Below are 13092 nucleotides of genomic sequence, written 5' to 3'. Positions count from 1 at the left end.
TAATTGCCTTTGTGTAGTATTTGGCATGTACATTCATTGCCGTTGTGTAGCAGTTGGCATGTCCATTTATTGCCCTTGTGTAGTTGTTGGCATGTCCATTCATTTCCCTTGTGTAGTAGTTGGCAAGTCCATTCATTGCCCTTGTGTAGTTGTTGGCAAGTCCATTCATTACCCTTGTGTAGTAGTTGGCAAGTCCATTCATTGACATTGTGTTGTCATTAGCAAGTCCATTTATTGTCCTTGTGTAGTAGTTGGCAAGTCCATTCATTGCCCTTTTGTAGTAATTGGCAAGTCCATTCATGGCCCTTGTGTAGTATTGGCAAGTTCATTCATTGCTATTGTGTAGTAGTTGGCAAGTCCATTTATTGTCCTTGTGTAGTAGTTGGCAAGTCCATTCATTGCCCTTGTGCAATAGTTGGCATGTCCATTCATCACCCTTGTGTAGTAGTTGACAAGTACATTCATCGCCCTTGTGTAGTAGTTGGCAAATCCATTCATCGCCCTTGACTAGTAGTTGGCAAGTCCATTCATTGCCCTTGTGTAGTAGTTGGCAAGTCCATTCATTGCTCTTGTGTAGTGATTGGCAAGTCCATTTATTGCACTTGTGTAATAGTTGACAAGTCCATTCATTGCCCTTGTGTAGTATTTCGCAAGTCCATTCATTGCCCTTGTGTAATAGTTGGCAAGTACATTCATTGCCCTCGTTGTAGTTGGCAAGTCCATTCATTGCCATTGTATAGTGGTTGGCAAGTCCATTCATTGTCATTGTATAGTTGTCCATTCATTGCCCTTGTGCAGTAGTTGGCAAGTCCATTCATTGCCCTTGTGTAGTAGTTGGCAAGTCAATTAATTGCCCTTGCGTAATAGTTGGCAAGTCCATTCATTGCCCTTGTATTAGTTGGCAAGTCCATTCATTGCCCTTTTGTAATAGTTGGCATCCATTCATTGCCCTTGTGTAGTAGCTGGCAAGTCCATTTATTGCACTTGAGTAGTAGTTGTAAATTCCATTCATTGCCCTTGTCTCGTAGTTGACAAGTCCATTCATTGCCCTGGTGAAGTAGTTGGCAAGTCCATTCATTTCCCTTTTGTGGTAGTTGCAAATCCATTCATTGCCCTTGTGTAGTAGTTGGCAAGTCCATTCATTGCCCTTGTGTAGTAGTTGTCAAGTCCATTCATTGTCCTTGTGTAGTAGTTGGCAAGTCCATTCATTGCCCTTGTGTAATCATTGGCAAGTCTATTCATTGCCCTTGTGTAATAGTTGGCAAGTCCATTCATTGCCCTTGTGTAATAGTTGGCAAGTCTATTCATTGCACTTGTGTAGTAGTTGGCAACTCCATTCATTGCCCTTGTGTAGTAGTAGGCAAGTCAATTCATTGTCCTTGTGTAGTAGTTGGCAAGTCCATTTATGGCCCTTGTGTAGTAGATGGCAAGTCCATTTATTGCGTTTGTGTAGTAGTTGGCAAGTCCATTCATTGCCCTTGTGTAGTAGTTGGCAAGTCCATTCATTGCCATTGTGTAGTCGTTGGCACGTCAATTCATTGTCCTTGCATAGTTGTTGGCAGGTCCATTCATTGCCCTTGTGTAGTAATTGGCAAGTCCATTCATTGCCCTTGTGTAGTAGTTGGCGTGTCCATTCATCACCCTTGTGTAGTAGTTGGCAAGTCCATTCATTGCCCTTGTGTAGTATTTAGCAAGACCATTCATTGCCCTTGCGTAGTAGTTGGCAAGTCCATTCATTGCCCTTGTGTAGTAGTTGGCAAGTCCATTCATTGCCCTTGTGTAATAGTTGGCATCCATTCATTGCCCTTGTTTAGTAGTTGGCAAGTCCATTCATTACCCTTGTGTAGTATTTGTCAAGTTCATTCATTGCCCTTGTGTAGTAGTTGGCAAGTCCATTCATTGCCCTTGTGTAGTAGGTGGCAAGTCTATTCATTGTCCTTGAGTAGGAGTTGGCAAGTCCATTCATTGCCCTTGTATAGTAGTTGGCAAGTCCATTCATTGCTCTTGTGTAGTATTTGGCATGTCCATTCACTGCCCTTGTAGTCGTTAGCAAGTCAATTCATTGCCCTTGTGTCGTACTTGGCAAATCCACTCATTGCCCTTGTCTAGTAGTTGGCAAGTACATTCATTGTCCTTATGTAGTAGTTGGCAGGTCCATTCATTGCCCTTGTGTAGTAGTTGGAATGTCTATTTATTGCACTTGTGTAATAGTTGACAAGTCCATTCATTGCCCTTGTGTAGTAGTTGGCAAGTCCATTCATTGCATTTGTTGTAGTTGGCAAGTCCATTGATTGCCATTGTGTAGTAGTTTGCAAGTCTATTCATTGCCCTTGTGTAATAGTTGGCAAGTCCATTCATTGCCCTTGTATTATTTGGCAAGTCCATTCATTGCCCTTGTGTAGTAGGTGGCAAGTCCATTCATTGCCCTTGTGTAGTTTTTGGCAAGTCCATTCATTGCCCTTGTGTAATAGTGGGCAAATCCATTCATTGCCCTTGTGTAGTACTTGTCAAGTCCATTCATTGCCCTTGTGTAGTTTTTGGCAAGTCCATTCATTGTGCTTGTGTAGTAGTTGGCAAGTCCATTCATTGCCCTTGTGTAATCATTGGCAAGTCCATTCATTGCCCTTGTATAGTAGTTGGCACGTCCATTCATTGCCCTTGTGTAACAGTTGGCAAGTCCATTCATTGACTTTGTGTAATATTTGGCAATTCCATTCATTGCACTTGTGTAGTAGTTGGCATGTCCATTCATTGCCCTTGTGTAGTAGTTGGCATGTCCATTCATTGCCCTTGTGTAATAGTTGACAAGTTCATTCAATCCCCTTGTGTTGTAGTTGTCGTCAGCTGACTGGAATTTGGAATCAATTTTTCAAGACAGTTGATCATCCCCAGAAGTCTTTGCGGAGCTGGGACATCTACTGGTTCTGGTGTTTCACTAATCGCTTTTGTTTTGGAGGGCTCAGCTTATGAAAACCTGACCAACACAGCTTACCTGGTTCAGCCGGAACCTGCACTTGAGGGGATTAAGTCTCAAGTTCACCCCTCTAGCACAGATGAGCACTTTTCTCAAGTTGGCATCGTGTTCTTCCATGTTCTTATCCTCCAATGAGTATGTCGCTGACTATGATTGCTCAGTGATAACCAACAAAAATCTGTTGCATGGAGCGCTGGAACACTTCACTGATGGAGTTGAGTCGAAATGGCATCCGTAGAAATCTGTAGCGACCAAAACAAGTGCTGAAGGCAGATAGCAATGACGGCTTGTGGTCAACTGAAATCTACCAAAAGGAGTTCCTCGCCTCTAAGTCTAATAACACAGTTACATTCAACATTAGTGCAGCCACTTCTTCCACAAGACGTGTAGGGTGATGTGGCCTTTTCAGAGCAGCATTCAGGTCTCTCAGATTAATACATGTTCTGAATTCTTGTTTGTCCTTTTTGCTGGTGGCAACTGTAGAAGATGCCCAATCAGTTGGCTCAGAAACCAGAGTGACGACATCCAATTCCTGCTTCCTGTCTGACTCTGTCCTTCATAGTTACAGGAATGCGATGCGCAGGCCAAACAACTGGTCTCACTTCCGGGTCAAGTCTCATGGAATAGGTTACGGGTAGCTTTCCAAGCTCACCAGAAAAAAGGTCGCTGTATTCAGCTTGAATTTGATGTGACAGATTATCTTCAGTGTGGCTTGACTGGTGAATGAGACCAGCCCCATTTGAATGGATGCATGTAGCCCTAGCAGTGGCAAAACATCCTCATGAACAGTGAAAAATGGCGTTGTCCCTGTAGGTAGCCCTGCAACTTAACCATCCCATTCATTTGGATTTTTCTAACCCCATATGCAATAAGGCTTGTGGAGTTAATGCATTCTCTTGTTTGTTCTTTACTCACTCAAATGCCTTTTTTGGCATTATACTTGACACCTGTGCCAACTTTCATTTTAACTGAACACTAACTTGCACAAAGACAAAAGCTTCATCATTTTCCTTCATCTGCCATTTGCAGAATTATACCATCGACATAGCATGCCTCAACAGCTTGGCCTAGTTCTATCTGGTGAACAGTTCTCCTTGGTCTCTGCCTATTGTAGGTCGGTTGTTTGGACTTGCAGCATTTTTTAACATGATTCCATTTGTTACAGGCATGGCCCTGTTGACCAACAGTTGGACATTGGTGTCTTTTAGCTGCGTGATCACCTCCACAGTTACTGCAGTTAGCAATAAACTGTGTCACAAATTTTTTTCTGGCTGGTTCATCATTTTTGTCTCATACTTTTGTTTTCTCATGAACCCAGTCTGGGCTGTATCGCTTGTGGAGAAGCCAGTGTTTTGCTGTGCTCTTCGGTCATCTCATGAATGTGAGAGATGGAGACGGCCTTCGCTAATGTCCAATCACTATCACACAGTAGCACCTTTCTCATTTTGTCATTATTAACACCACAGACTAGTCCATCTCTAATCAGGTCCACACAGAGATCTCCAAAATGGCAGCTTTCCACTTTGATTCTTCAATCACTGACACGTGAGTCAGTCGTCTCTCCAGCTTTCTGATTTTGTGTGTTCAATTTGTGTCTTTCCAGAGTAAGGTTGGCTTGAGGGATACACATCTAAGTTTTCTCTTGAGGCATTTAGGATCCTCTTTGGATTCTGCGGAAATGAGAATTGGTCCTCTCTCACTGAGATCTCTCACCTCTCTCGTGTACATTCAATGGCCTCCGGTCCCCTATAGATTGAAGATTAGGACCGAGGTTCGAACCTCGTTAAGGAGTCTGTACCTTCTCCCCGTGTCTGTGTGGATTTTTTCAGGAACTACGATTTTCTCCCACCCTTTAACATGTACTGGGAGTATAGGTCACTTGGATGTAATTGGGCAGCAAGGGCCCACGGGCTGTTACCAGACTATATGCCTCAATTTAATGTAAAAAAATTATTTCCATGTTCCTTGTCAAAATACTCCCTGTACTTCTAGTTTGATTAGTACTGTCCAATATAATAAATCTCTCAAGTGACCAGTGTGTGGCTGAGTCAGGAACAAGGGCGTATCTATGGAAAAGAGCGCCCAGGGCAGGAGTGGTCAACCTTTTACATTCCATGCGTCAAAATAAACAGCCTTGGTGGCCGCCATGTCATAATTGGCTTCAGCCTTTTATTAAGTTGAGAGCGAATGGGAGGCCAAGGAAGGGTGGACGGAGCGGAAAAGAAAGAGGTGTGTGTTTTTTTGCATGTCAGGGAGGCGGGTGGCATTGGCAGGGGGCTGAAGCTGGCGGGTGGGTGGCCCTGACGGGGGAGGTACAAATCGGACTCCGTCTAGGTGAATCGTGCCTCCTTCCACGTGCCACTTCTAGTCATAGGGGGAGGTGCAGGGACCACTTGGGGTGGGGGTTGGGGGGGGCCCTGAGGCGGTGAAAGAGACCACCGGGCACCCGGCTGAAGAAAACAATTTTTTTCACTATCCGGGTATGGCTTGTCCGACTTTAATAGAAACCGCTCAGTGGCACCTCCTTCAAGTGGCACCCAGGGCACATGCCATACCTTAGATACGCCTCTGGTCATGAGTCAATGCGTCAGAGCCCATCATTAATGAGGCCAGTCGATTCCTTGCTGATCTCCATGTGTCTGGATTACCAACAGGGGTGTGTGGAAAATATTTAGCAGTCCTTGGTGTGCGTTCCCTTTCCATGACGTGATGTCCAGGGATCCACAAAAGCAGACATCGCAAGCATGGAAACAACAGAATTGAAGTTTACATCCAAAATAATCCTTCGGGAAGAATGATTCTTGTTTATTTCCCTTTCCTCTAACAGTTGAGAACATCCATCACCTGCAATCATCGGGCATTCTGGGATGCCCCAGGGTAATGGGAATTGAGATGTGTTTTTAATTAAATCAGGTGAGCTCCATCAGTGCTTTCACATGTAATGGAATATATATTTGGAGGATAATTGGCAATATTAGAATACTAATACATGCATTTTAAAACAGATCTTATTTGAAATAATGAAGAATTCATATTCAGTGGTGTTACGAGACCAAAGGACCCCAAAACCCAGCAGCAATAGACATACACCAAGACAAGTGGTTTTTAAAACAAAAGTTATTTTTAACCAACTTCAAACATGAAAATAGAATCAGACTTTAAATGAACTCTATATTATACTACATTCTATACTAATCCAAATGACTCCCTTCTAATTCTAAGCACATGTGTATGTAATGTGTGTGTGTGTGTGGATTTAAGAAAAGTTCTTTGGTTCGCAGTTCAATCTCACTTCTCCTTCTTCCAAGTTCTCTGGTTGCAGGCAATCACCATACTGTGCACAGAATTTAACATGCATAAAGTTCACCAGACTTGGTGCTTGAAAGGTAAATATTTGCCACTCAAGAAGGTTCTTGTAGGGTTTGCAGAGAGAGAGATATGTTCCTCCAGGATTTCCACAACTGAGGTACCACCACTAATTACCTCAGGGTCTCGCTGATGAAACTTGCCCGATCAGGGTCTTCCAGATGGTAACCTCTTTCTTCAAGCTACCACACAGTTCTATTCCTTCCTCTATTTCAAGAGAAACATCAGGCAGATAGCACTTCCAGCCATCTACTGCTCTGGAACTTGCTTTCGTCAGTTTCAAACAGTTTTTCCTGGCTTGCACTACTGACTGACTGAACTGTTAACTCAACTCTCTCTCTTTTCCAACTCTCTCCAATGGCTTCCAGAAAAAAGCATGTGACTCACTTGCAAAACCCCCACTTTCTCTAGCAAACAACAGGAGTTCTTTCTTCTTCTCAAGTTGTTATCTTAGGTAAACAATGCAGGAGTGACCTTTCTGTGTACTCTGGCAAAACCCTTGAAAAAAGCTTCCAACAGCCATCATGTCTCCAGTTCCAAACAATTCTATAGTCTTTCAAATAAGATCTGTTTTAAAATGTGTGTATGTATGTAACCTACTCTAAATTCTCCCCAAATATTAATATTATTACAGTGGACTTTACAGCAACTATAGAGAATGCTGTGCACATTTCACAAGTAGGTGCTAATTGAAATGACGTCATAAAATGAATAGACCATTGTTTTGGACTGGAGACACTCTGGTTGTTTGCAAGTATCCACAGAATGCTCACAGAAAGGTCACTCCTGGCTTTTGTTTACCTAAAGGTGGGGGTTTTATGAGAGTCACCTGGGTTTTCTAGCAGTCTCGGAGAGAGAGAGGTGAAACAAGCTCTCTCAGCTAGTGTGTGTGTGACACTGAAAGCAGCTTAATGGAACTGAAACAGAAGCTCCAGAGCGGCGGATGGCTGGAAGTGCTATCTGTCTGATGTTTCTCTTAGAATAAATGGATCAGAAAGGAACTCTGTGATAGCCTGAAAGAAAGAGGTTATCATCTGGAGAACCCTGATGGGGCAAGTTTCATCAGCAAGACATTGATGTCACTAATGGTGGGACCTCAACTGTGAAAATCCTGGAACAACAAATCTCTCTCTGCAAACCTCCAAAGAACCTTCCTGAGCAGAAAACATTTACCTTTTGAGCACCAAAGCCTGGTGAACATTATACATGTTAAATTCTGTGCACAGTACAAGAATTGCCTAAAACCAGTGAACTTGGAAGAAGGAGAAGTGAGATTGAACTGTGAACGAAAGAACTTTTCTTAAATTTACACACACATTACATACACGGGCACTTAAAATTAGAAGGGAGTTAAGTTAGTTAAGTTAATAGAGGTAAATTAAAGTTTGATTCTGTTTTCATGTTTAAAGATGATTAAAAACAATTTTTGTTTAAGTAACTACTTGTCTTGGTGAATGTCTATTGCTGCTGGGTTTTGGGGTCCTTTGGGCTTGTAACACACAAAACACTTTGCCTGGGGTTAGGATCTCTTTCTGTTGTCAAGGGGACAGGGTATCCCAGCGATGTACTACAAGGGCTGAGGGAGATGTTCCTCACTCTTTCCTATGTTTCTGCACAGGATGATGAAGTCAGTGCCCATATCCTATGAAGTGTCAGGGAGGGCCGAAGAAGAGAAAGTGATGGGGGATAGGGAAAAGGAGTAGGAAGGGAAGTGGGGGGGGACTGGGATACCTTCTCACCCGTATCCACCCAATGCCTGTGCTACTCCCCCTTCCTCCCTCCTCCTCTCCACTTACCCTCACCTTTATATACAGGCACCTGGCTTAATTTACTTCTACCTGACGAAGAGCCCTGCTCCGAAACGCTGGTTACCCTTTACTTCCTGTATATACTCCATGACCTGTCGAGTGTACTGCGCCAAATTAAACTAAATCCCTGCACAATATCCCAGAATTTCGTGCTTGTCCATATGTTTGTCTAACAACCTCTTAAATGTTTACAGCACCAGAGGGCAGGGAGCAAATTTGAAGCTTTGCAAACAGAGGATCTTTAATTAAAAAAAAATTTTAAGCTTTATTTACAACACGGAAGAAGCTGATTCTGGCCATTGAGATCTGTGGCACCCAGCTAACCTACAAGTATGTTTTGGAGGCGGGGGAGGGGGGGGGGGAAGGAAACTGGAGCACCTGGGATAAACCATTGCAGGTCATTGCACAAACCCCCTCTGGAGAGTGGCAGATTTGAATCCAGCTCTCTGTAACAAGTGGCTGTGTGAGCAGAACTGGAGATCCATTGGGATTAAAAGGGAGAGGGATGGGAAGGATTTAAGCAATTTCTAAAGCTGAGTTGTTACTGTAAGGAGGTTTAGTCTGAGGGGATGCCCAAGGGCAGGTGGGACGGCCTGCTTCTGACCTCTCTGCTGTACCTGTCCTTTCCGGTCTCTCTCTCAAAGAGCTGGTCGAAGTGCAGCATCTTCTGCCGTGTGATGGTGTGCAGTCTTAGGCCGGGTACACTCCTATGGATGAGTTGCAGCTGGTTGTACAGCCGCCCCTTGCCGTCCCTCCTCATGCAGCTGCTGGGGCCCCAGAAGATGAAGGCTGGCTCCCGGCTGGCATTGAGCAGTTCACCTCCCTTCTGCAGCAGCTGCTGGATGCTGGAGTGAGCCACCACCCGCAGGCTGGTCCTCTGGCCCACGTCCTCCTGGTAGCCCCGGGTCGGGGCATCATTCATCCTGATGACGCACTCGGCGTGGTCGATCTCCGCCCCTCGCCTGCTCCCTGTGAGGTGTCCGGAGCTGGTGACCAGAGCACAGCTGTTACAGTGCACCTGTAGGCCCTGCAACACCACAGAGGGATGCTATCAATGCTTTACATGGGCAAACACCATTCATGCAACTGCCCCCATACCACTGCAGTCTAAGTGCAGCTCAGAAACTCCTCATTAGGAACAAGAATCGCCCATTAGTCCTGCTCCGCCATTCAGTAAGATCATGGCTAAGTTAGCCATAGAACTCAAAGCCACTGCATTTAATTAGGGAAGACTCTCTGGCCCAATTTGCCAACCAAAATGCCCCACCCACACTAGTCCCTGCATTTGGCTCCTATCCCTCCCCACCCATCCTATCCATGTATCCATCCAATTATTTCTTCAATCAGCCTCAGCCACCTCCTGTGGTATCTCAAGAAAAAGGAGTGGGAGTCGGCCATCCATCCTGTCGAGCCTTCTCCGCCATTCAATGTGATCATGGCTGATCTGTTGATCGGCTCATCTCCACCTACCTGCCTGTCTTTTCCCCATTGTGGTGAACTGCTGTACCCTCATTAATCTGACTCTGCCCCGTCCTGTGACTGGATCTGTGGCTCCTCCCTCCTGACCCTGTATAAAGGCACCAACACCATAACACCTCCCCAGAAAGCCTGGGTCACAGCACAGAATGACCTTCAAGTTCATTGTAAATAAAAGCCTATAGTTCCAAAACTCTAGTCTTTTGACCCATGTCCCTTAATTTCCTTACTATGTAGAAACCTTGTCTTAAATCTTTTTACTGAGGTCTCTGCCACTACTTCAATGGGCAGTGAATTCCACAAATTAATCACTCTCTGGGAAAAGCAGTTGCTCCTCAGCTCTGTCCTAAATCTACTCCCCTAGAGGCTATGTCCTCTAGTTCCGTACACCCACCACCCTCTTAAAAACTTTTAACCCTTAGGATCCTGTCAGCTCTGCTAAGGAAGGATGTTGGTGCTTTGGACGAAGTTCAGCGAAGGTTCGCTGGAGTGAAACCCACAGTGGTCTGATTGTCATCGTCAGACAGCACAAAATCAGGCCATTTGGCCCACAATATCCATGCTACCCTCCAGTGCCCATCTATACTGATCCCATTTATCAGCAATTGGTCCATAGCCTTCCTCGACCCCTCAACCCCCCCATCCATTCTAAGGACAAACCCACCCACTCCACATAAATAAGGGCCCTCAATGCTGAGACTATCCTGGTTGATATGCTAAAGGTGGATGTTCAATACATTCTTACACTGAATGTGCCATTTACCATTTCAGTTCAATAAAACAGCATATTCATGTCAATGAAATATTCACATTCAGTTGCCCCTGAGCAACTGCAAGGTACGGTGGTGTACCGCTCACTTCAGTGTGAAAATGGTAATCTGCACAAACTCTTCCAGCGACATTTCACACAAAGCAAGGCTGACAAGGCAATACGTTGAATGAATCTAAACATGGTTAACAGATTCTCCAGACATGGCTTCTATTTTGTAGAACATAGAACAATAGATCACAGTACAGGCCCTTCGGCCCTTGATGTTGTGCTAACCCATATATTCCTTAAAAAAAACACTTAACCTCCCTACCTCACAACCCTCTATTTTCCTTTCATCCGTGCATCTGCCTAAGTCTCTTAAATGCCCCTGATGTTTCAGCCTCTGCCACCATCCCTGCCAAGGCATTCCAGGCCCCCACAACTCTCTGTGTAACAAACTTATCCTTGATGTCTCCCCTAAAATTCCCTCCCTTCACTTTGTACATGTCCTCTGGTGTTTGCTGATCCTGCCCTGGGAAACAGGTGCCGGCCGTCCACCCTATCTATGCCTTTCATAATCTTGGAGACCTCTATCAAATCTTCTCTCATCCTTCTAAAGTTTACTAAATCTGGTCAGTTTAGTTAAAATACAAAGTAAAAACATAATGCTGGAGAAATTCAGCCAGTCAAATAGTGTGCATTTTTTTAGCAAAGAAAAAGATACATAACCAACTATGCAGGTTTGAACCCTTCAACAAAGTAACTTTACCTTTGCTCTATCAAGGACACTGTTTGACCAGCTGAATATCCCCAGTGTTGTGTTTTTCCTTCAATCACGGTGTCTGCAGACTTTCTTGTTTTACTTGCAATGCAGATAATTGGCGTGCTGCGAACAGTGAATGGGACAGGTTGCATTATTACATGTGAAAATGAAGGAATCTGTGACCAGGGAAAGTTTAAGATAACAGGCTGGGGTGAGGGTTGGGTGGAGGGTGTGGGGGCAAGAGGGATCGGTTTCACACCAATGTACCAATGCAATGGGTCAAATGGTTACTTGGTCTTACTCCATGAATGGCTTTATCAGGAGATGACTGACTGGTTGCATGGACAAAGTTTCAATGAAGTTTATTTGTTATATACATGAGTATATTTCACAGATGCTGTGAAATTCCTACTCGGTGCAACCTCCCATGTTCTTAAAACACACAAGTGAGAAAAATGCTATTAATACAAAAGAAAGAGAAAAAAAAATCTTAAATAATCAATGTCAAGTCTTGTGTTTGTTTCCGTCAGTGTACTCTAACTCTTGGGGGAGATTCTTGTCAGCCCTCTATCTTGTATGCCTTTTAACTTTTTATAAAATTAAACTTTCTGATCTTGAGTAGAGTGACTTCCATCCCATGTTGTGATGCATCCAGCAGTATATTTTCCATGGTGCACCTGTCGTTGTTGAGTTTCAGGGGGGCATGCCGAACTTCCTTGGCCCTTGGAGAAAATGGAAGCATTGGGGTCCTTTCTTGATCGACCTGTTGATGTGCTTCTTCCAGTTCAGGTGATTGAAGATATTTGTTCCCAAGAACTTGAAGCAGTCCTCACTTCAGCGCTATTAACGTGGGCAGGGATATGGACACTGCCGCCTCACCTGAAGTCAAATGATCATCTCAGACCAACACATTGCCTCAGCACCTCCCTCCTCAGTCTCACCTGGTCAGTTTCACCCCCCTCAGTCTTACTCCCTCAGTCTCACCCCTTTAATCTCAACCTCCTCTATCTCACCCCACTCAGTCTCACCCCCCATCTCACCCTCTCAGTCTCACCCCCTTTGCTAACTCTCCCTATCTCACCCCCCTCTGACTCATCCCCTTAGTTTTAACCCCCCTTAGTCTCACCCACCCTCAGTGTCAACCCCCATCTCATCTCCCTCAGTCTTGCCCTCCTCTGTCTCACTCCCCCTCATTGTCACCCCCTTGCCATACTGAATAGGTTGCCTAGGTCCTGCCTCAATGACTACCGCCCTATCCATTGTCATGAAGTGCTTCAAGAGGTTCATCCTGGGACATATCAAGCTCCTGCTGCCCTGTCACTGGTCCCCCTGCAGTTTGCATACAGACCCAACCACTCTACCATCGAGGCCATCGCCACCACCCTCCATCTAGCCTTCACCCACCTGGAAAATAAGGACTTGCATGTCCGAATGCTGTTTATTGACTTCAGCTCAGCATTCAACACAATCATATCTCAGTACCTGATAAGGAAGTTGAGCCTGCAGGGTCTAAATACCTCCCTCTGAAATTGGATTATGGACCTCCTGTCAGGGAGACTTCAGGCAGCTCGGGTTGATAACAGCACCTCCAAGACCATCACACTGAGCACTGCCCCCCAGGGCTGTGTGCGTAGTCCACTGTTGACCCACAACTGTGCAGCTAAACACAGCTCCAACCACATCATCAAGTTTGCTGACAACATGACTGTGGTGGGCCATGATTACTAAGGACCACGAGTCAGCGTACAGAGATGAGGTGCAGTCGCTAACGGCCTGGCGCAGAGCTAACAACCTGTATCTAAATGTTAATAAAACAAAAGAGATGGTTGTTGACTTCAGGAGGGCCCGGGGGGAACATGCTCCCCTGACCATTGACGGCTCCACCGTTGAGATCGTCAAGAGTATCAAATTCCTTGGAGTGCACTTGGTGGAGAATCTCACCTGGTCCCTTAAC

At 44.9% G+C, this 13092-nt stretch overlaps 1 protein-coding gene across 1 annotated transcript in view; it reads right to left on the bottom strand.

Moving 5' to 3' along the window:
* st6galnac5a (ST6 (alpha-N-acetyl-neuraminyl-2,3-beta-galactosyl-1,3)-N-acetylgalactosaminide alpha-2,6-sialyltransferase 5a) overlaps window positions 1-13092 on the bottom strand; it is a 118710-nt gene that overhangs the window by 64759 nt on the left and 40859 nt on the right. The window contains exon 3 of the mRNA XM_069942387.1: window positions 8766-9175. Within this exon, the coding sequence (XP_069798488.1) occupies window positions 8766-9175 (410 nt within the window). The remainder of the gene's footprint in view (window positions 1-8765; window positions 9176-13092) is intronic.

This window comes from Narcine bancroftii, chromosome 5 (genome assembly GCF_036971445.1).
Source record: "Narcine bancroftii isolate sNarBan1 chromosome 5, sNarBan1.hap1, whole genome shotgun sequence".
In the NCBI taxonomy this organism is placed as follows: Eukaryota; Metazoa; Chordata; class Chondrichthyes; order Torpediniformes; family Narcinidae; genus Narcine; species Narcine bancroftii.
Note: the sequence above shows the minus strand (reverse complement) of the source record. Positions and strands in the feature narration are given on the sequence as shown.